General features: G+C 40.8%; 1 protein-coding gene across 3 annotated transcripts in view; it reads left to right on the forward strand.

The window, feature by feature from the left end:
• LOC148150195 (general transcription factor II-I repeat domain-containing protein 2A-like) overlaps positions 1 to 22,943 on the forward strand; it is a 90,704-nt gene extending 67,761 nt beyond the window's left edge. For all 3 annotated transcript variants that reach the window (XM_087986551.1, XM_087986550.1, XM_087986552.1), the window contains exon 2: positions 12,963 to 22,943. In XM_087986551.1, the coding sequence (XP_087842677.1) occupies positions 21,137 to 22,777 (1,641 nt within the window). In that variant the 5' untranslated portion in view covers positions 12,963 to 21,136 and the 3' untranslated portion in view covers positions 22,778 to 22,943. The remainder of the gene's footprint in view (positions 1 to 12,962) is intronic.
• Positions 22,944 to 25,130: the final 2,187 nt, after the last annotated feature.

Raw genomic sequence — 25,130 nt, forward strand, 5'->3', positions numbered from 1 at the left:
CCCATTGCATCTTGTGGCTGCTGAGTCTTGTGTTGCTAGATCTGTTCAAAATCTATCCCATTCACTATTGTGACAGTGCAATTCAACACAATAAAAGGTATCCTTAAAGTGGCGAACAGATTTTGTTTCCATATGGACTGTGCAGTGTTCACTTCTGCCAATGCTGTATGATAGATGCATCTGCTAAAGAAGTGGAATTCCACAGGGCCCTATGTTAGGATATTTTACAATTTACATCAATGGATTAGGTGAGATGAGCAAAGGCATAGTGCCTAAATTTATGGATAACACAATGTTAGAGTCATAGAATCATAGAGATGTACAGCACGGAAACAGACCCTTTGGTCTAAATTGTCCATGCCGACCAGATATTCCGACCTACCAGCACCCGGCCCATATCCCTTCAAACCCTTCCTATTCATTCAAGGTTTGTGAAGGTTTGTAGCTCAGGTTGAGGTTTAGGGTGTAGGTTTGCTCGTTGAGCTGTATGTTTGATATCCAGACATTTCATTACCTGGCGAGGTAACATGATCAGTGGCAACCTCCAACTGAAGCGAAGCGGTTGTCTCCAGCTTTCTATTTATATGTTTGTCCTGGATGGGGTTCCTGGGGTTTGTGGTGATGTAATTTCCTGTTTGTTTTCTGAGGGGTTGATAGATAGTATCTAGATCTATGTGTTTGTTTATGGCGATGTGGTTGGAGTACCAGGCCTCTAGGAATTCTCTGGCATGTCTTTGCTTAGCCTGTCCCAGGATAGATCTGTTGTCCCAGTGTGTCCCGTGTATAGGGCTACGAGGGAGAGAGCGTCGTGTCTTTTTGTGGCTAGCTGGTGTTCGTGTATCGTGGTGGCTAACTTTCTTCCTGTTTGTCCTACGTAGTGTTTGTGGCAGTCCTTGCATGGAATTTTGTAGATGACGTTGGTTTTGTCCATGGGTTGTACTGGGTCTTTTAAGTTTGTTAGTTTTTGTTTGAGAGTATTGGTGGGTTTGTGTGCTACTAGGATTCCGAGGGGTCTTAGTAGTCTGGCTGTCATTTCTGAGACTTCTTTGATGTATGGTAAAGTGGCTCGTGTTTCTGGTTGTGTTAGGTCTGCTTGTCGTGGTTTCTTCCTGAGGAATTTGCGGACTGTAGTTTTCGAGTATCCGTTCTTCTTGAATACGTTGTATAGGTGGTTCTCCTCTGTTTTCCGAAGTTCGTCTGTGCTGCAGTGTGTGCTGGCTCGTTGGAATAGTGTTCTGATACAGCTTCGTTTGTGTGTGTTGGGATGGTTGCTGGTGTAGTTAAGTATTTGGTCAGTGTTTGTCGGTTTGCTTTATACGCAGGTTTGTAGGTCTCCGTTGTCCTTTCCTTCGACTGTGATGTCTAGGAATGTGAGTTTGTTGTCGGTTTCTTCCTCCTTAGTGAACTTTATGCCTGTGAGGGTGTTATTGATGATGTTAAATGTCTCTTCTATCTTGTTTCATTTTGTGATGACAAAGGTGTCATCTATGTAGCGAACCCAGATTTTTGGTTTGATGGTTGGTAGGGCTGTATTTCTCGTCTTTGCATTACTGCTTCTGCTATGAATCCTGATAGCAGAGATCCATTGGGTGTTCCGTTGGTTTGTTTGTAGTTTATGTTGTTGAAGGTGAAGTGTGTGGTGAGGCACAGGTCCACTAGCTTCATGATGTTTTCGTTGGTAATGTGATTGATGGTGGTTGAGGTGCGTGTGATGGTCTCTTCTAAAAGTGTGATAAGTGTTTCCTTTGCCAGGTCGATGTTGATGGAGGTGAACAGTGCTGTTACATCGAATGAGATCATTATTTCCTCTTCCTCTATTTTGGTGTTTTTGATGATTTTTAGGAATTCCTGGGTGGAGTGGATGGAGTGCTGTGACTCTTCTACTAGGTATTTCAGTCTTGCGTGTAGTTCTTTGGCCAGTCTGTAAGTTGGTGTTCTGGGTAGTGAGACTATGGGTCTGAGGGGGGCTCCTGGTTTATGGATTTTTGGTTTTGTAGAATCGTGGGGTGTTGGTCCCATCTGGTTGCATTTTCTGGAATTCGGTCTTGGTTAATTGTCCGGAACTGTGTACTTTTCCTAGGAGATATGTAATTTTGTTTCCTAGTTGTGGGGTCGGGTCTATTGCCACCTGTTGATAGGTGTTGGTGTCAGTGAGTAGTGCATTGGCTTTCTCTATGTAGTCCCTTCTGTTCAGGACAAACATATAAATAGAAAGCTCGAGACAACAGCTTCACTTCAGTTGGAGGTCGCCACTGATGATGTTACCTAGCCAGGTAATGAAACGTCTGGATATCAAACCTACAGCTCAGTAAGCAAACCTACACCCTAAATCTCAACTTGAGCTACAAACCTTGCAAAAACCTATGGGCGCAACACGCTACAACTTGCCCGAAGATGAGAATGGAATGCCATCCGAGAGATTTCCACCCACGAACAACTGTACTTTCTGCATGAATGATTGAGAAAACAGGTACTGCCAAAATGTCTCCAATACAAACCGCCGATAAAAACACGTCAAGCCAGAAGTTTAACAGAACGAAACGGCCGCAGAATGCTCCGAGAACTAATCAATGACGCCCACCACAGACTCCGAAAATACAATGGGGAAATTGCGCTCCAAAAACTGTTATTTAAACAAGCAACAACTCAAGAATGGACAGACGCAGTAGAACGAGCCACAAACACCAAACAACGACAAACACAGATAAAGAAAAATTGGGACCTGAAGAAAAAACTTGACAAACTCACAAACAAAGACAAAACCGATAACACAGGGGCATGGATAAAGAACTTATCAGACCGAACCCTATCAGACACAGAAAAAGCGGTACTAGTAAAACGACTAAATTTCAATTACCGAGACGCTGACAAGAAGGATTTCCTAGCGGCATTAGAAACCACATTGAAGGTCAACAAATTCACGGAGGAAACACAACAAACAATCAGACAGACAGTTGCACCTACTCTTGAGCTGAGAGAGGGAAAGAAACAAACTGAACATACAAGAAAAGAAAGCCCTAGAAAACCTCAAAAAAGACAAAAACACCATTATATTACCTGCAGACAAGGGTCGGCTCACAGTCATCCTGAACAGAAGGGACTACATAGAGAAAGCCAATGCACTACTTGCTGACACCAATACCTACCAACAGGTGGAGCTAGACCCGACCCCACAACTAGGAAACAAAATTACATATCTCCTAAGAAAATTACACAGTTCCGGACAATTAAACAAGACCGAATTCCAGAAAATGCAACCAGATGGGACCAACACCCCACGATTCTACCAAAAATCCATAAACCAGGAGCCCCCCTCAGACCCATAGTCTCACTACCCAGAACACCAACTTACAGACTGGCCAAAGAACTACACGCAAAACTGAAATACCTAGTAGAAGAGTCACAGCACTCCATCCACTCCACCCAGGAATTCCTAAAAATCATCAAAAACACCAAAATAGAGGAAGAGGAAACAATGATCTCATTCGACATAACAGCACTGTTCACCTCCATCAACATCGACCTGGCAAAGGAAACATTTACCACACTTTTAGAAGAGACCATCACACACACCAACCACCATCAATCACATTACCAACGAAAACATCATGAAGCTAGTGGACCTGTGCCTCACCACACACTTCACCTTCAACAACATAATCTACAAACAAACCAACGGCACACCCAATGGATCTCCGCTATCAGGATTCATAGCAGAAGCGGTAATGCAAAGACTAGAACAAACAGCCCTACCAACCTCAAACCAAAAATCTGGGTCCGCAACGTAGATGACACCTTTGTCATCACAAAATGAAACAAGATAGAAGAGACATTTAACATCATAGGCATAAAGTTCACCAAGGAGGAAGAAACCGACAACAAACTCGCATTCCTGGACGTCACAGTCGAAAGAAAGGACAACGGAGACCTACAAACCTGGGTATACAGAAAACCGACAAACACTGACCACATACTTAACTACACCAGCAACCATCCCATCACACACAAATGAAGCTGTATCAGATCACTATTCCAACGCGCCACCACACACTGCAGCACAGACGAACTTCGGAAAACAGAGGCGAACCACCTATACAACGTATTCAAGAAGAACGGATACTCAAAACATACAGTCCGCAGATTCCTCAGGAACCAACCACGACAAGCAGACCAAACACAGCCAGAAACCCTAACCACCTTACCATACATCAAAGAAGTCTCAGAAATGACAGCCAGACTACTAAGATCGCTCGGAATCCTAGTAGCACACAAACCCACCAACATTCTCAAACAAAAACTAACAAACGTAAAAGACCCAGTACAACCCATGGACAAAACCAACATCATTTACAAAATTCCATGCAAGGACTACCACTAACACTACGTAGGACAAACAGGAAGAAAGTTAGCCACCAGGATACACGAACACCAGCTAGCCACAAAAAGACATGACGCTCTCTCCCCTGCAGCCCTACACACGGATGAAATAAAACATCATTTCGACTGGGACAACAGATCTATCCTGGGACAGGCTAAGCAAAGACATGCCAGAGAATTCCTAGAGGCCTGGCACTCCAACCACAACGCCATAAACAAACACATAGATCTAGATGCCACCTATCAACCCCTCAGAAAACGAATAGGAAATGACATCACCACAAACCCTTGGAACCCCATCCAGGACAAACATATAAATAGAAAGCTGGAGACAACAACTTCGCTTCAGTTGGAGGTTGCCACTGATGATGTTACCTTGCCAGGTAATGAAATATCTGGGTGTCAAACCTACAGCTCAGCGAGCAAACCAACACCCTAACTCCCCTCACCCCCTTCCTATTCATATACTTATCCAGATGCCTTTTATATAGTGCAATTGTACTAACTTCCACCATTTCCTCCGGCAGCCCATGCCACACACACGCCCCACCCTCTATTTGAAAAAGATGCCCCTTAGATCTCTTTTGTATATTTCCCCTCTCACCCTAAACGTATGCCCTTGAGTTCTGGGCTCCCCCATCCCAGGGAAAAGACCTCCTCATAATTTTATAAACCTCTACAAGGTCACCCTTCAGCCCCTGACGCTCCAGGGAAAACAGCCCTAGCCTATTCAACCTCTCCCGATAGCTCAAATCCTCCAACCCTGGCAGCATTCTTGTAAATCTTTTCTGAACCCTGTTAAGTTTCACAACATACTTCCAATAGGAAGGAGACCAGAATTGCGTGCAATATTCCATAAGTGGCCTAACCAATGTCCTGTACAGCTGCAACATGACCTAGGTCAGGAACATATGTTGTGAAGCAGATACATGGAAGTTTTGACTAATATGGATAGGCTGAGAAAGTTGGCAAAAGTATGGAAAATGGAATATATTATGGGAAAATGTATAATTGTTAACTCTGGCAACAAGAATGAAAAAGCAGAGTATTACCTAAAGGAAGATGAACTGCAGAATTTTGAGGTTCAGAGGGATTTAGATGTTCAAGTTAGTTAGCAGAAAAAATATATTGAATTATGCAGCAAAAAGCAGCTTGCAGAGATTTTAAAAGAATGTAATAAGAATTTTATAGTGACTCAGCAGTTCAACACAAACTACTATCACAGTGCCACACAATGCAGTAACACTAACGCATTCCCTGTCCAGAAGCCAATTCCTCACCAGACAACAACCTGACTCTTTACATTAGAAACCAATCTCACCATTAAATGACATTAAATTAACAACACTGTCCACCAGCAACAGTGCAATAATAATGAAAAATAATCAAGAAGTTGGCGGGGAGTGGGGATGGTAAACATGGGAGGGAACAAAATCAAAACAGCATTAGAGAGGGAGATAATGCATTCCAGACCCATAACACCCACCTATTTCTGGAAGTGTTGTGGTAACAGTGAATATTGTGTTAAAAATCTAGCTCTACTTATTTATTTTCTTTTTTTGGTGAAGTAACCCATGAATTACATGCATTGACCACCAGGGACTCCATTTTATTTTGTATTTTGCACTTTTTCTTGTTTTATTTTTAATGCGTTAGCTTTCAGTCTTAATAGCTGCTGCCATGCCATTCGCAACTCACCTTGACACATCTTCTGTTTCTTTACCTGTTATGTGACAATATCCTTGCCTTACATCATGAATCTGTTTGTTGTTTCCTGTCTCTGGCTAGCCATCCCATCACAACTTTCCCTTTATACCTTCCTACTGTTACCCTTACTGTTCATCAGAAATTGGTGACAGAGACAGTTAGGATCTTAATTAGTTACTTAATCAACCGTTAGTCATCAAAAAATGTCCTTTTCTTGAGCTGGTTTGCTATAAATAGACATTAAAAGTAACCGTTTAATACCTGCAAAGTCCTTTGTAACTTATGCACATAAAATTCCAATAAAGCCATCAGAACTCAACTATAAACTGTACTTGAAGGCTTGAGCAAGAATTGCATGGGGAGAAGGTGATTTAATGGTAACATCACTGGAGTAGTAATCCAGACATGCATGCTAGTCCTCTGTAAATCTGAGTTTAAATCCCACCACAGGTGAGGGAATTTAAATTCAATTAATTAATGTGAGGATGATATAAAGCTAGTCTCAGTAATAATGTCAAAAAAAAAATCAATGTCCCAATATTCTCCCAGGAGGGAAATTTACAACCCTTACCAGGTGTAGCCCACCTGTGACTAGGGTCAGAAAAGGTTCACAGAGGTAACTTTTAATTTTCTAAACATTCCTAATGGGGTAAAACGGATCAGGGGTGTTCTTCTCACAAAGAATTCTTAGCTCTTTACTCCACTTGAATAGATGGAATGGTGTATATTTTGCTCATGGCAAGAGTCTATAGTAACCACATGATTCTGAGTGACCAGAAAACTCACCTCTCCACTGCATTTTGACATACCTTCCATGGCCATTGAATCCTGAGGTGAGATTTGAACCCAGTGCTTCTAGCTTGGGGTTAGAGATACTACTACTGTGACACAAGACCACCCGAGACATAAGAGTTCAATTCCAATAAAAATAGAATGCTTATATTTTCTGTGGTGCTCATTTAAGATATATCTGGAAGGATGCTCAATCATGTGAGGAGAAAAGTAGCCTTGGCAAAAAGTTACTTTTGTAAGAATAATGTGCAATTATTTAATCATAGAATTGTTATGGTGCAGAAGGAGGCCATTTGGCCTGTCTTGCCTGCACCGGCTCATTGATTGAGCTTCATTAAATAGTGCCAATCTCCTGCTCTTGACCACTTTCGCACATTATTTTTGTCCAAATAATCATCCAATGCCTTCTTGAATGCCACCCATTCATGCATCCTAACTGGTTTAGTAATCTCAAAAAGGAGCTTCTATTCCGAGGTCTTTGAAAGAGCTAATGACTCATTCATACGATATTTAAAAACGAAGGATGATGAAATCTTGCAGTTCTCAAGGATCTGCTTCCATAATACAGTCAATTACTATGTTTTTGGCATGTCTGAATTGAACACAATTTACTTGTTCAGTATTAAAAAAGTTTCAGAATATTGATAAGTCCTTGTTGTGGTGACAGTAATTATAAATTAGTTATTAATCTTATTTATAAATTTCAGATATATCTTTGATGAGGAATAGATTCATTCCAGTTCCTGAGTCAGGACCACCGTCTTGGAACAATGCCAGCTCAGCTGTGCATTCCTGCTCCCCTGCAGTCTGACCCTATTTCCCTCACAGTGTGTGGTACAGCAGTAGACATAATGGGCTCCCTGTTGTCTTAATTGTATCTAACACTCCAGTATTACCAATCAATCTAATAAAAGAGTATGCTATAAACATGAACATTAATGCAAAAAGTACATTTTGAAGGGATGACCTCAATGGAAATGAGAACAAGTACAATTTGTCTTCCTGTGAACGCTATAAACAGGACAAACACTTTAATGGCCAGATATGATATTAGACAACACATTACAAATCAGATGGAACATCTAAATACAGAACATGTGTGAGAATGTACAAATACGCATTTCCGTTGCAGTAAATTTTGGATTTATTTATATTGCAGAAAATATATTAAAAACAAATTTTTTAGACCTACGCTTTTTGCATTCCTAAACAGTGAATGTCCAGTTTAAGTGGATATAAATTGAACATTGTCTACTATAAATGAGCTATCGTTAGTTTTATTTTCCTATTGACAAATTAACTGCACTGATAAAATAGTTTCTTTTTCTACTTTTTAAAAAACATTTGTTAGAACTCAACAATTTAACCCTCTAAACTTTCATGAAACAAGGATACAAAAATGCTGAAGGAGAACTGACTAGTAGATCAGAGAGAAAAGAAGAAAGTATTGAGACATTTATAAATGTCTTCTATAGGCACACAGTATAATGATATTTAGAGTGCAGATTTATTCTGTCCAATGCCTACGTGTGCCTATTTCCTTTTTGTTCAGGGGACACATTGTGCCATCTTGTCTTCATTGTGTTTAGACTCAATTTGAATTTCCAGTCGAGAACTGAGAGGAGGCAAAAAGTTTGCAAAATAAACAGGTGGTGAGATTTGAATTGTTTCATGGTAGAAAGTTGGGTACATGTGGCACTGTGGTAGTATCCCTATCTCTGTGTCTGGATGTGAGTCCCAACTGCTTTAGAGGTTCGTAGTAACATTTCTGATCAGGTTGATTTAAAGATATGGAAGCAGAAGAAACATCCAAATGACTTCTATTGGGGGAGTTGTAGGCCTTGTGTTTCACCAAAACTATCACCACTTTATCCACCTTTATAATCGTATTAACCTTAACCCTTCCTCAACCCTTTTGAGGCTCAACTCTTTTGATGCTAAAACCCTCACACCTGCCATTATTAACTCCAGAGTCCATTACCCAGAGCTTTTCTAGTCAACCACTTAGATATCACCGACAGTAAACTTGAGTAAATCCAAAATTCTGCTGGCTGTATCCTAACTCACACCGGGTTCCGGTCACCATTACCAATGTACAGTACTTGCTATTGAATACTATCTAATTCAGGAACTTTTCAGAATCATTGTTCCTCTATTTTGACTCCTTCTGCTTGTCTGATTTCCTATGTCCTACCATGGACAGGGGTGTCTTCAAATATTTAGACCCCCAAGAATTGGAGACATTACTTCCTTCAATCTTACCACCTATTTCTCTTTCTTTACTTTTAAGGGATTGTGTAAACCAATCTCTTTGGTTCAGCTTTTATTCATGTCTACCAATTACTTTCAATGCGAGACAGTGTCAACTTGTTTTTGATAATACTCCTGTGGACCTTTTTGGGTCGTTTTCCTATGTTACAAGTACTAGTTTTCCAAATAAGTTGCACACTGTCTGTGATTGATGGGAATGTAGAATTCAAAACACAAAACAGATTAGCCTTAAGGGGCCTTTTGTTTAGATTTAATAAGAGGAGAAATTTCCTCACTCAAAGAGTTTAAGAAGATGACGATATCCATCTCCAGTTCTCCAGGATTGCTTGGAATTGGTGGAATGGACCAAATTCAAGAATTCAGTGGACAACCTAGATGAGTACACCACTACCATCATGAACGTCATTAGCACGTGTGTAGAGGACTACATGCCAAAGAAGTCAGTCCGTGTGTTCCCAACCTGGAAATCTTGGGTGAACTGAGAAATCCACTACCTATTGAAGACTAGATGTGCAGCATTCAAATCAGATGACCCAAACCTTTACAGGAAATCCAGATATGATCTCCACCAAGCCCTTAGAGATGTCAAGAGGCAGTACTGGACCAAAGTAGAGGCAAAAACTAATCACATAGAAACCCATGGCAAGGCCTATGCAACATAACAGGATACAAAATGAAGCAGGACAAAATAATGGACAAAAACATGTCCCTCCTTGATGCGCTCAATGCTTTTTATGCTTGGTTTGAGCAGAATGCCGGTGGTGCGGTGTCACTTGCCCCGACAGCCTCAGACGTACATGTTCTCTCAGTTACCACTGCATATGTCAGATTGGCCTTCTTGAGAGTAAACCAAGGAACACAACGGGCCCAGACGAAGTCCCCAGCTATGCACTCAGATCTTGTGTGCACCAGTTGGCGGAAGTATTCTCTGACATCTTAAACCTTTTCTTGCTACAATCTGAAGTCCCCAGCTGCTTCAGGAAGACCACCATTATCCCAGTACAAAGAAAACATATGCAACGTGCCTGAACAACTACCGCCTGGTGGCTCTGACTTCCATAATCATGAAGTGCTTCGAGAGGTTAGTCATGGCCCACATCACCTCCCTCCTCCCAGTCTGCTTCCATCCTTTGCAATTTGCCTACCAGTGAAACAGGTCCACTGTGAACAATATTTCACAAGTCCTACAGTCATCCCTGGAACATCTGGGCAATAAGGATACCTATGCTCCTATTTATCAACTACAGCTCTGCCTTCAACACTATAATCCTAACCAAACTAATCTCAAAATTCCGAGACCTCAGCTTCCTGGCCCACAGACGGCAATCAGTGAAGATAGACAACAGCACCTCCTCCACGATAATCCTCAACACCAGTGCCCCCAGATGCATACTCAGCTCCTTACTGTACTCCCCATAACTCATATCTGCGTGGCCATCTACTAGTTCCATTGTAGGCCGAATATCAAACAGTGATGAGTCAGAATACAGGAAGGAGACAGAGTGCTTGATGTCATGGTGCAATGATAACAATCTCTCAATGCCAGCAAAACAAAAGAACTGATCATTGACTTCAGTAGGAAAGGAGGAGGACACATTCCTACCTACATCATTGGAACTGAGGTGGAGAGGTAGTGCCGATAATCTGTCCTGGACCTCGTAGATGCAATGGTTAAGAAGGCACAACAATGCCTCTTCTTCCTTAGCAGGCTAAGGAAATTCAGCATGTCCATATGAACCCCCACCAGAAAGCATTCTGTCTGGGTGTATAATGGCTTGGTACAGCAACTGCTCTACCTAGAGCCAGAAGAAATGACAGAAAATTGTGTACATAGCCCAGACCATCACAAAAGCGAACTTCCCATTTATGGACTCCATCTACAGTTCTTGTTGCTGCAAAAAGGCTGCCCACATTAAAGACCCCTCCCACCCCGGTAATACTCTCTTCCAACCTCTTCCATCAGGCAGAAGGTACAGAAGCTTGAACATACGTACCAACAGGTTCAAGAACAGCTTCTCCCCTGCTATTGTTAGGCTGATGAATGGACATCTCTAATTTCAAATCTAATATTGATCTTGCTTTTGTTCACCTCCTGTGCAGCCATAACCCTGTACGTATCACTCTGTTTCACCCTATGATCTATATGTCCCTGTATGTTATGATCTGCCTTTACTGCTCGCCAAACAAAACTTCTCACTGTACTCAGTACATGTGACAACAATAAATCAAATCAAATGAAATAAAAAAAATTCCACTTCCCTGATAAAGTCTGGATTTTTTTTTTGGACTTTGTTTCTTGAGTTCTCATGAACTGGTCTCATTTTCCTCATCTTAGCTGTGGTCCGTGCATTGAATATAGGAGTTGGGATGTATGTTGCAACTGTACAGGACATTGCTTAGACCACTTTTGGAATATTCTATTCATTTATGGTCTCCCTGCCGCAGAGGAGATGTTGTTAAACTTGGAAGGGTTCACAAAAGATTTACAAGGATGTTGCCAGAGTTAGAGGGTTTGAAGCTATAAGGAGAGGTTGAATAGGCTGTCACTCTTTTTCCATGGAGCGTTGGAGGTTGAGCGGTTATAGAGGTTTATAAAATAATAAGGGGCATGGGTAAGGTAAATAGCCAAAGTCATTTTCCCAAGGTAGGTGTGTCCATAACTAAAGAGCACAAGTTTAAGGTGAGAGGGCAAAGATTTTAAAAATACCTTTTTCCCACAGAATGAGGTGCATGTGTGGAATGAGCTGCCAGAGGAAGTGATGGAGGCTCATACAAGTACAGCATTTAAAAGGCATGAATAGGAAGGGTTTAGAGGGTTATGGGCCAAATGGTGGCAAATGAGACTAGATTAAGTAAGAATATCTGGTCAACATGGATGTGTTGGACCAAAGGGTCTGTTTCTGTGGAGAAAGTGAGGACTGCAGATGCTGGAGATCTGAGTCGAAGAGTGTGGTGCTGGAAAAGCACAGCCAGTCAGGCAGCATCCAAGGAGCAGGAGCATTGATGTTTTGGGCATAAGCCCTTCATCCTAAATAGTCATTCCTGATGAAGGGCTTATGCCCGAAACTTTGATTCTCCTGCTCCCTGGATGGTGCCTGGCCAGCTGTGCTTTTCCAGCACCACTCTCTTCAGGTCTGTTTCTGTGCTGAACACCTCTATGACTCTATAAATGGACTTTGAATTAGATCTTAGAGAATCTGAGGGTTTTTGAAAAAGCAGCTACCTAGGAAGTCACCAATCTCTTCCTTCTGATTGTCATGGTTTGGTACCTCCGACTCGAACCTCTTAAATTACAGCTACGCAAATTTCCTCTATTTGACTGGTGGTATACAAACCAAGAGTAGGAATAGCATTGAAAACCAGCTCAGCCTATTCTTTGAGTTGCCATGTCTGAATAATGTGTAGGTTTTTTTTCCAATGTCCACAACTGCCCTTTTTAGTTCGGTCCCATGCATTATTAATGTAGAGTTCCATTGGACTCTAACTCTTTTCCAGCGTCCTGCATGATGAACTTCATTTATGAGTTTGGATGGTAAGTACTAATGAATGAATAAACAATAGGATATATCAAAGCGGTGTCCAATTCTATCTCCCTTTAATATTGGTGTTTAAACAAATTTAATTGCATGTAGACATGTATTTTTTGCAGTGAGCAATGTTTTTAACAAGAGAAGAGCTGATGGTTGGTTTGCAGTGTAATTTTACTGGAATACAGCAGATATGACAGAACGTTGGGATGCAATAACATAAGCTAAGCCAACTATAGTTTTCAAAAATAGCACTAATATGTTGCTTTTCTGTTTCATTTTTTACAGATTATGCATCAAAAATGGATGTTCCACAATACATAGAACTACATGATGAATCTGAAGTATACTGCTACAGTATCACTGGACCTCAGATAAATAGAAAATTTTGGAAAAAAATAAGTTTCCTAGGAGAAATAGGAATAGCCATTTAGCTCTTGAAGCCTTTCGCACCATTCTATTATTACAGAGCTGATCCGTGGCCTGGACTTTTGCAAAGTCAGAATTATTTTCAGGGGCCTTTTCTTGCATTCTTGCCCCTATTTCCTGGTGAAGGGCTTTTGCCCGAAACGTCGATGCTGTCTGAACTGCTGTGCTTTACCAGAACCACTAATCCAGAATCTGGTTTCCAGCATCTGCAGTCATTGTTTTTACCTATTTGTGGCATTCCCATTTTTCACTGGTTTGTGATAAGAGTGTGGATAATGAGCTAGCATCTTGTACTCCACCCCTGACTCCATTGCAGAGGTATGTATCTACTAGCTTTCCACAACTTTCACTGACTCGAATTACTTACACACAACTCATGATTCACAGTCTTTAGAAGAGCTGTGAATCACAAGTAATAATAACAAATACAAATAAATTGCTGGAAAAAGAACCTAGCAGGTCTGGTTAATCAAACCATTTGCAGATACATATTATTAAATCAACCTGTTCAGATTTGCAATGGTACACCTCTGGACCAGGTTGGACTTGAACCCATCTCTTCTGGTAACCAATTCCATTTAGTTATTTTCATCAATCTGTTCAGATACATTATGAGACACATCTGGAACAGGTGAGACCTGAACCCATGCCTTCTAGCTCAGAGGTAGGGATACTGCCTCATTTGTTGAGTTTGAATTATCTTTATGCAATTATAATAAATTGTAATTTGTCAATGTCTCAATACTTTTTGGGTAAGATGACCTGCCTCAATACCCCGTCCGATGAAGGAAACCATGCCGTATGCCTTCTTGACCACTCTATCGATGTGTGTTCCCACCTTCAACATACAGTGGACCTGAACATCCAGATCTCTCTGTACGTCAATTCATCTCCATCATGGCTGCCAACCCTCTGTTTCAGGATCCAAAAGGCCTAAATCCATCTTTCACCACAAGCAAACTCCATCTTCCAAAAAAGAAAAACAATTGTGTGTATCAGGCATTATTTAGAAAAATTGGTTCAGCAATTTAGTGACCCTTTAGTGTCCCAGTGACCCTTTATCTCCATTCCATCTACTCCATATTGTCATTAATTTTTCTGAACAAAAACATATTTGACATTTTCAATTGACCTGCCATCAATGACATTTTGAAAGGGAGAGTTTCAGAATTCTACTTCCCTTCATTTGGAGAAATGCTTCCTAAACTACCACTGAACAACTTACTTTTAAAGTTATTCTACCCTTCTACTGAACTCTCCCAGATTTTTTTCCCACTAATCAACCTGGCTCAAAGGTAAGGTTACCACTGCACCACAAGAACACTTACAAAATCTTTCTACATTATCACTGCCACTAATGATTTTAAACACTTGAATTAGCTTCCCCCTCAATTTTCAATGCTTAATGAAATAACAAGCTAGCTTCCTCAAGCTGCTTTCAGGACAGCACAGTGGTTAGCACTGTTGCCTTACAGTGCCAGGGGTTTGGACCTTGGTTTGATCTCAGCCTTGGGTTAATTGTCTGTGTGGGGTTTGCACATTCTCCTGTATCTGTGTGGGATTCTTCCTTTTGTCAAGACCTGTGCATGTTAGACAGATTGGCCATACTAAAAATTGCCCTCTACTGTCCAGGGATTTGTGGGTTAGCCATGGTAAATGTGGGGATGTGGTGGATCTGGGTGTGATGCTCTTCAGGGATTTGGTACAAATTCAATGGCCCAAATAGCCTGCATCTGGACTGTAGGGAATCGATGAAAATGTAAACTTTTAAATCTCAGTATCTGCATTGCACCCACTTCGAGGCTGGTATGTCCTTCCTGAGGTGTGAGCTCTGTATATGCATTGTTGCTATCATGAGTGGATGATAGTCAAGAGCATATTGATTTTAGGACTGTCAGTTTTCGTGAAGGATAAATGTTATGGTTCAATTTGTTCTGCAGTTAGGAGTATGTATATACAATAGTAGTGTGACAGGAAGTAGTAAATTCAGGACTAAGTATGTCTAGTACAATTAAGACAGGAGCCCACCATTAACAATATTTTCTTCCACATGTTAAGCAGCCATTACTGAGGAACACACATATACCCCATTTTTACAATGTGTTAATTTTATGTGGTTAAAGTGGCATTAAAGCACTGGAGGGAGCCAGCAGCTCAGATATACTGAATAAAGCTAGAGTCTCTCACTGAACTCTGTGACAAGCCTGTTGCAATAAATCTGTCTCTGATAACTTGAAATGTGCATGGAAGAACATGTTTAAGTTCACCATCCAATGGTGACTGACAGTGTCTCTGTGGAATAGTGTCCATTGCCAAAAATTTATATTAACGTGCATTGGGAATATAACAATGCAATCCATTGTATTTTTGGCTGAAAACAAAATTTCAGACGTTTTGTTGATACTTTCATATGAGTTGAAATGATTTGGATAAATAAGAATGCTGTATAGTACTGCTATATTGATAAAGAAAGAATACAGGATATATATGATTGCCATAAAGATTAGGAGCAACACAAACCACCAAAAAAAGGATGAGAGCAGACTTGAATTCTTGTTTTGCAACAATCAGCCTCTAATAATATCAATAACATTTTCTCCCACTTAGCTCTTTTTGTTAAATGTGGCATGAGTTCTATCAATCTCATATAGCATTACTTAGCAGGAACTGCTAGCTGGCTGCTGGAAGGGAATGGGATTTTGGGCAGCAGAAAACTACAGTACGATCCACAAAGAACAATTTCAGGGCATTTGGTAGTTGACAGGAGGGAAGTAGGGGATGGTGAAGAAAATGACAGCGTTTCAAGAAGGGCCATGTTTCAAGAAAGGTGAGGAGGTTGAAGTGATAAATATCAGGAGCTTTATTAGGGAGATTTTTAGGGACAGGCAGTGAGATTTGACTAATCTGTTTCCTGCCCAAAATGGCAAATGATATCATAATTTCATCACATGATCAGACTTTTAAAATAACATTCCACATTACGTACAGAAATACACAACATCCCACCCGTTTACGTCAGAGGTTCTTGCAATTGAAACATTCACAATATTTACAATCATGTCCAACAGTCAGAAGGTAAGATGTTGTGAAAGATGTTGATTGCTGTATGGCTTTCGTCACACCCCAAGCATCTGTTTTTTTTCTCAGGTTTTAAGCTCCTGGTGTTTTAGTTGTTTTGAGAATATCAACTGTCATTGTCTTTTCCTGAGATGACTAGATTTTCAGAGGGGTAAAAACAATGACTGCAGATGCTGGAAACCAGATTCTGGATTAGTGGTGCTGGAAGAGCACAGCAGTTCAGGCAGCATCCAAGGAGCTTCGAAATCGATGTTTCGGGTAAAAGCCCTTCATCAGGAATCAGAGGTCCTCACAATATCATAGCTTTCTCCACTAAGGTACTATCTCCTTCAGATGTCCACACAATGTCATAGCTTTCTCCACTAAGGTACTATCTCCTTCAGATGCTTCAGTTACTGTTCTGCCCTCATGCATATCCAGGTCTTCATTTGGCATTTATTTGGATCTTCAATTAATGTTGTTGCTGGCATATTTGTTCTGGTTGTCAAGAGATGGCCTGCATGCCTTCTCCTCAGTTTTGGAGTTGAACCCTAGCCCACTAAAAATAGCTTTTGACCATCATTCCCCAGAGGAGACAACTTGCTTGTATAGATAGTTATTGTTTCCATGCAACATGTGGCTTCAATTCTGGTATTGTTCATGTGATTTTGCCATAAAGTACCATATCTGTCAACCTTGATAGTAGTGGATCATTTCTAGTGTGCTTCTCAACTTACCCTGCCATTACTGGGCGTTCTCTACTTGTTTGAAGTAGAGAATGTTTCCATACATACTGTTTATAGTCAACTCATTTGGTAAAAGAAATCTAGATAGGCCACCTGCATTCCCATGTCAGATAGATTGCTGATACTTAATTATAGAACTGTAAGCTAATTGCAACATGACCTTCTATGGTATATGGCTTGCTGCAAGAGAAGGCATTCCTGTATGAGAATCAAATACTGTGGTCAATAGTTTTTGATCTGTTAGTAGGGTAAATTGCAGGCCATACAAGTGTTAATGGAATTGTCTAAGGCCAAAAATGCTTCCTTTATCTTCTTTCTCTAAATGCGCACTGCTCATTTCTGCTTCATTTAATGATCTTGATGCAAAAGGTATTGGTTTCTCTTCAACATTGGGTTAAATGTGACAAACAACTGCTCCCAATCCATATGGTGAAACATTGCATGCTAATTGCAATGGTAAGTTTGGGTCAAAGTGAGTCAGGAGTTCTGAATTTAACAAAACCTGTTTGGCTTGTGCAAAGGCTTTTTCATGTTGATCTTCCCACTTCCAATTCTTGTTTCACATAATACATTTTGCAAGTTTTTTGAGAATGGTTGCAAGATTTGGGTCAAATCTGCCACAGTAATTTAGCAGGCCCAAAACTGCTCGCAGTTGGTTTACATTTTTAGATTCTGGTACCTCAGTTATAATTTTAGTTTCAACGATGACTGATGTAGTTCCTTCACATCAATAACATAGCCTCAACATTTGATGGAAGCTTTAAAATTCACAATCGTCTTCCCTTTCTCTTAGGCTATAACCTTCAAGTCTCTGTGGAGTAACATCTAAATTGTGGATATGCTCTTTTCATTTTCCCCTGTGGCTAAAATATCATCTAAGTAACAGAAGACTCCTTCCCATCCACTTAAAATCTGAGCTGTGACTTGTTGTAAGAATGCAGCTGCAGATGTCATTCAAAATGGAAGACTCTTGTGTATGAATTGTCCTTTATGTGTTACAATCATCAAGTATTTCTGTGACTCAGGATCTACGTTCTTCCGGAGATAGGCTTGACTAAGGTCAATTTTGCTTAAAAGCTGACCTCCAGCTAATCCTTCTCTATTGTGAATACAGATGCAAAATACTCATTCAAAACCTCAGCTATGTCTTCTGGCTCCATGCATAGATTGCCATCTTGGTTCTTAATGGGCCCTATTCATTCCCTGGTTATTATTTTGTCCCTGATATGCTTAAAACCTTGCTGGATTTTTCTTAATGTTACCTACTAGCGTATTTCATGTTCCCCTTCACTCTCCTAATTTATTTTTTAAGCAGCACCATCCACTTTCTATACTCCTGAAGGGCATCCACTGTTTTGAGCCTTTAGTACCCGCCGTAAGCTTTCTTATTCTCCCTTATCCAATTCTTCGATTCCCAGGGTTCCCTTCATTTGTTGGTTTCACCTTTTACCTTTGCGGGAACACGTTGGCTTTGCTCTCTCATACTTCCTGTTTTGAACATCTCCTACTGCTCTGATATAGATTTCTTGCAAGTTGTTGCACCTCACCTACTCTGGCCAGACCCTGTCATATTAAAATCGGCCTTTCTCCAATCCTCGAGGAGAAAGTGAGGACTGCAGATGCTTGATTCCTGAAGAAGGGCTCATGCCCAAAACGTCAATTTTCCTGCTCCTTGGATGCTGCCTGACCTGCTGCGCTTTTCCAGCAACACATTTTCAGCTCTTTCTCCAATCCTGTCTTTCTATTTCTCCCTGACTCTTTGGGCGTCTATAGAACATTTCAAGAAAATTGATTGACCTCGTTCTGCTTTAAGTTCTAGACATATAACTTTATTTGAGGAACTTCCTAAGTTTTTGTTTGTTTCTACGAATACATTAAGGACAAAAGATTAACAAGGGAGAGATTAAGGCTCCTCAACGATCAGCAAAGCAGCCAATGTGTGGATCCGTAGCTGATGGGTAAGATACTGAATGAGAATTTTATATTAGTGTTTACTGTAGAGAAGAATATGGAAGCGAGAGAACTTGAGGAAGTAAATAATGATATCTTGAAAAGTGTCCATATTACAGAGGAGGAGGTGCTGAATATCTTGAAATGTATAAAGGTGGATAAATTCCCAGGACTGAATTAGGTGTATCCTCACACTCTGTGGAATGCTAGGGAATTGATTACTGGGTCCCTTGTTGAAATATTTGTATCATTGACAGCCATGGGTGACGTGCCAGAAAACTGGAGGTTGGCTAACATGGTGCCATAATTAGGAAAGGTGATAAAGAAAACCCAGGGAATTACAGAGCGGTGAGCCTGGTATCAGTGGTGGGCAAGTCGGTCGAAGGGATTCTGAGGGACAGGATTTGCATGTATTTGAATGGCAAGGATTGATTACGGATAGTTAAACTTGGCTTTGTATATGGGAAATTGTGTCTCACTAACTTGATTAAATGTTTTGAAGGACTGACAAAGGCTTGACGAAGGCAGAGCGGTGGACAATGTCTATATGGAGTTCAGTAAGGTGTTTGACAAGATTCCGCATGGTAGACTGCTTAACAAATATAGATCACATGGAATACAGGGAGAACTAGCCATTTGGATACAAAATTAGTTAGAAGGTAGGAGACATAGGATGGTGGAGGACGGCTGCTTTTCGGACTATAGGCCTGTGACCAGTGGTGAGTCATAAGGTTTGGTGCTGGGTCCACTGTTTTTGTCATTATGTAAATGATTTGGATGTGAATATAGGAGGTGTGGTTAGAAAGTTTGCAGATTGCAAGGTTGGTAAGTTTGTAAAATTGGTATTGTAGCGGACAGCAAAGAAAGTTACCTCAGAGTACAACAGGATCTTGATCAGATGGGCCAAAGGGCCGAAAAGTGGCAGATGGATTTTAATCTAGACAAATGTGAGGTGCTACATTTTGGTAGAGCAAATCAGGGCAAGACTTATACACTTTCTGGTAAGGTCCTGGGTAGTGTTGCTGAACAAAGAGACCTTGAAGTGCAGGTTTATAGTTCCTTGAAAGTGGAGTAACAGGTATGCAGGGCATTGAAGAAGGTGTTTGATACGCTTGCCTTCATTGATCAGTTGGGAATATAACAGTTGGGAGGTCATGTTGCAGCTATACAGGACATTGGTTAGGCCACTATTGGAATATTGCGTTCAATTGTGGTCTCCTTTCAATAGGGAGGATGTTGTTTAACTTGAAAGAGTTCAGAAAAGATTTGTAAGGACGTTGCCTGGATTGGAGGGCTTGAGCTATAGAGACAGGCTGAATAGATTGGGGCTATTTTTCCTGGAGTGTCGGGAGCTGAGGGGTGACATTACAGAGGTTAATAAAATCATGATTGGGTGAATAGTCAGAGTCTTTTCCCCAGGGTAGGAGAATCCAAAAGAAGAGGGCATATATTTAAGGTGAGAGGGGAAAGATTTAAAAGAGACCTAAGGGGCAATTTTTTTCACGCAGAGGGTAGTGTTTGTATGGAATGAATGGCCAAAGGAAGTGGTACAATTACAACATTTAAAAGGCACCTGGAGAGGTACATGAATAAGAAGGGTTTAGAGGGATATGAGCAAAATGCTAGAAAATAGGACTAGATTAATTTAGATAGCTGGTTGGCATGGATGAGTTGGACCAAAGGGTTTGTTTCCATACTGTACAGCTCTATGACTCAATATCATCCCTCATTCTCACAATAATTTACTCCTTGATCAATTGTGACGCCTTACAATCTGCATCTCACAGAAAGATTCTATATCCCAGAATATTGAGCTTAAAATAAATGTCAGCCTTTCATGCATCCTTGTGACTTAGGTTGACTATATTTGTGCGACCTTCTAGACCAGACCTGGGCATTTTATGGCCCGCAGGCCATATCGGCCCTTTGATCATTCCTTTCCGGCCCGCATGAGGTCAATCTTAAATTAGAACATAAATGAAAAAGTATTTACGCCATGCACGCAATACAACTGTGTGCATTTGTTTTGAAAAGGATGCTTTTTTTATTTATGTATGGACGCACATGTGCGTGTGTGAACAGCTAGAAATGATGCTTGCTGGCTAGCCCTCAAAATGTCAGCTCACGCCAAAAAAAAGGAAGGTTGATACGGAATGCTGCGTTTTTAACAAGGCATGGACTGCTAGATATTTATTTACAGAAATCGGAGGTAAAGCCGTGTGCTTGGTTTGTGGTGCACTGGTCGCTGTGTTCAAGGATTATAATTTGAATCGCCACTACATGACCAAACACGACAAGAAGTACAATAACTTGTCTGATCAAGAGCGGACAAGGGAGTCGGGTGCTTTGTTAGCTAAGCTGCATAACCAGCAAAGACATTTTACTAAACTTCACATATCCAGAGATGCAGCTGTCAAGCCAAGTTATGTCACAACTCACAAAATCGCTAGAAACAGTAAACCGTTTTCTGATGGAGAGTTTATCAAGGAGTGCTTGTTGGACTCTGCAGAACTAATATGCCTGGAGAAAAAGGAGGCATTTGAGAATGTGCCCCTCTCCCGATGCACTGTAACGAGAAGGTTTGGGGACATCGCGAGAAATCTGGAGCTTCAGCTGCAGCACAGAGCGGTCAACTTTGACTTTTTTTCCTTGGCTTTGGATGAGAGCTGCGACATACGTGACACAGCCCAGCTATTCATCTTCGTACGTGGGATAACTATGGACTTTAAAATCACAGAGGAGCTGGCAGCCATGCAGTCAATGAAAGGAACAACGACGGGTAATGATTTGTTCACGGAGGTAAATGCATGGCTGGACATGTTGGGACTAAAATGGGACAAGTTGGCGGGTGTGACAACGGATGGTTGTCCAAATCTAACGGGAAAAAATGTTGGACTCTTAAAGAGAAGGCAGGATAAAGTGACAGAAATTGACCCTGAACAGAAATTGGTATTTTTGCATTGTATTATGCATCAGGAAGTGTTGTGTAAGTCAGTGTTAAAAACTAACTATGTGGTTGATGTTGTAACTAAAATAGTTAACTTCATCAGCGCAAGAGCTTTGAATCACAGGCAGTTTGTTACACTTTTGGAGGAAAATGAGTCTGTACATCGTGACATAGGCTACCACACAGCTGTCAGGTGGCTCAGCCTGGGCAAAATGCTGAAAGGTGTATGGGACCTGAGAGAAGAAATTCAAGATTTCTGTGTGAAGAAAGGGAATGGCATTCCACAGCTTTCAGATGCAGACTGGATTGCAGACCTTGGTTTTGCTGTTGATGTGACTGCACTTATGAATGAACTAAATGTGAAACTGCAGTGCAAGGGCCTTTTTGTGCATGAAACGTACAACTTGGTGAAGGCTGTTATGAGAAAGTTGCAGCTTCTCTCAAGCCAAATGGAGGACAACATTCTCATCCACTTGCCAACACTGAAGGAAGCCACACCTTCAGCTGATCACCACCACAGGTACTCATCTATGTTAGAAGCACTGCATGGTGAATTTTCAAGGCGACTTCAAGACTTTAAAATGGTTGATAAGGAAATGCACATGATTTTTTCCCCATTTACATGCAATGTGGAGAATGCACCTAGTGATGTTCAGCTTGAACTCATTGACCTGCAGTCTGACTCACTTCTGGCAGAGTACTTTAGGTCAGTCTCATTGCTTGATTTTTACTCTTCCTTCAAAGAGGAGAACTTTCCACACATGAGGAGGTATGCTCAGAAGATTCTAGTCCTCTTTGGATCTACCTATATATGCGAACTGACATTCTCAGTGATGAAGTTCAACAAATCCAAGTACAGATCCTCTATCACTGATGATCACCTCTCAGCTGTCCTTCGCATATCCACCTCAGACATTCAACCAGATTTCAGTGCACTTGTTCAAGCCCAAAACAGACTGGAGTTTTCTCACTAAACAAGTAAAATGATCTGAAAAACATCAAAAGCACTTATTGCTTTTTGTATAGAGGTGTTTGTTGTTTGTAATATTAAACAATAATGAAACAACTTTTCATTTAGGGTGTAGATTTGCTTTTCATTATTGGTTTGTGAGATTAACATGTTAAAATTAAAATGAAATACTGAAATTATTGTTTATTTCTCCTATATTTGACCTATTCCACAATTTCATATCTTTATTGTAACAGAATATCCTTATTCTTTTGAAAAAATGTTTCAGTGCAAACTATATAATTTAGTACTTTTTACAATGGGAGAAAATTAATACTGAGCAGAATTATGTTCAACTTATTGTTGGTTCGGCACTCCGACACAACTCAGGTTTCTCATGTGGCCCCTTGGAAGAATTAATTGCCCACTCCTGTTCTAGACTGACAGTTCTACTTATCTGTCCATCACCCCTACTGTACCTCCACTTCATATCCCAAGCCCCTGCCAAATTCATTTCAACTCTCATCAACTGCACTAGCAAACCGCACTGCAAGGATGTTGGTCACGTTCAAGTGCAAACTAGGCAGACTTGTACAGGATCCACATTTCCCCAGAAACAATCCCAGTGACACCTGAATTTAATGCCACCTTTTCTACTCCAATTCTTCAGCCATTCTATTCTATTCTATACTGACTAAGAGTAACTATTCCTATTCTTACTAGTATATGGCACTGGGATAATCCAAAGATTACAACCTTTGAAGCCCTGCCTTTTAATCTGTTACCTGGATTCCGAAATTCTCCTTGCAGGACCTCATCCCTCTTTCTACCTATGTCATTGGTCACAATGTGAACCATGATCTCTTACTGTTCGATGTACCTGTTTTAAAAAATTCTCAAGGTCAAGGACCAGGCTCGCAGGAAAGTAGTCTGACACAGAACAAACAGCCAAGAGGCGAGTCTGCTAGAATATAAGTGTTTTATTCCCCGCAGCGTCGCCACAACCAGGTCTCGTACTTACAACGGGTCTGGTTTATACTCACTCTACGTGTTACCGGAACTGGGAGCCGTCAGTTCTCGTAGAGCGGTTGCCAACAACCCACGCTCGGCGGTTAAACGCAACCCCGGAGCAGACTCTACCGAACTGGAGACTTTTCCAGCTGATATACTCTTTTCCAGATATAAACATTCATGTGAACAGCAGAGCAAGGCTAAAAAACACATTCCATTCTGGTTACATACAGATAAGAAGATTCACACGGGAAGGTGTATAATAAGATTCACACGGGACTAAGCGACACCTTCCATTTTCGGTTAGATTCACACATGTATTGGGACACAATTTTAACCCTTTCACCACATTCCACTGCTTGGCCCAATACATGTGTTGCATTATGATTCACACATGTATTGGGACATAATTTTACACCACAGTACCCACTCATAATGTGCAGTAGTTGAACAATGATATCCTTCACCCCAGTTCCAGGGAAGCAATATACCATCCTAATATTGCCCGTCTCTGTAAGACAACAGTATACATATAGACGAAGATATATCCGAGACATTGGAGCTATCTAAAGTACAATTGATTTATTAAGTACTTAAGTAAATGCTACACACATTTAACCACTGGAGATATCTCAACCACTATCCTTTACTACCCTAGGTTCTGGAACCATCCCTAAACATTATTACGTGGGAGAGTTAGCAGTTGGCCAGGCTGGAATTCTTCTCATTATCGTCACCACGTCTTCTGACATAAGTTATTTGTTCACAGTTGTTAATCTCTGAGTTACTCCTAAAAGGGGGTTTCCCAGGCTGCTTTTTATATAGCTCAGACCTGCCAAGTTGGCATTCTAATTTCTTTATTTGGAATTGCTTGTGAAACTTGTCCAATTCCAAATGGTTTTCCCATATATAACTACCAATGATCAAATTCCTTTGATTTCTGCAAATCCTTCTCCCTTTTATGGTCTGAAACATAACTTAGCCCACTGATTGGTCTTCACTGCAGCTGGAATGTCATTCTGTTCATTCTTCCTAACTGCAGCTGGAACATGGATGCAGTAACCTGAGAGAACCGCTATCTACAATGTCCTCTGTCTGGCTTGCAGCTAACTTGTTCCAGTCTAATGTAAAATGTCATTTTGATTCTCATGTCTTTGGCCTAATACAACATGGGAGTTATGCCTGAAGCCACAGAAATACTTTTTTGATCCCACTGCTATTGAATCTCCCACTGCTATTGAATCTCTCTTGTTTTTATTTCAACAAGAACTAACTGCAGGATATTCTTCCCTAGTTTGAATTTAATCAGTTAAATTGTTAAATTTAAATCAGTTTAGTCATGTGTGGAGAATGGGGTGGACTTGGAA

Source organism: Chiloscyllium plagiosum, unplaced genomic scaffold (genome assembly GCF_037043375.1).
Source record: "Chiloscyllium plagiosum isolate Xiang-an unplaced genomic scaffold, Cpla_swu_hap1 HiC_scaffold_4, whole genome shotgun sequence".
Taxonomy (NCBI): domain Eukaryota; kingdom Metazoa; phylum Chordata; class Chondrichthyes; order Orectolobiformes; family Hemiscylliidae; genus Chiloscyllium; species Chiloscyllium plagiosum.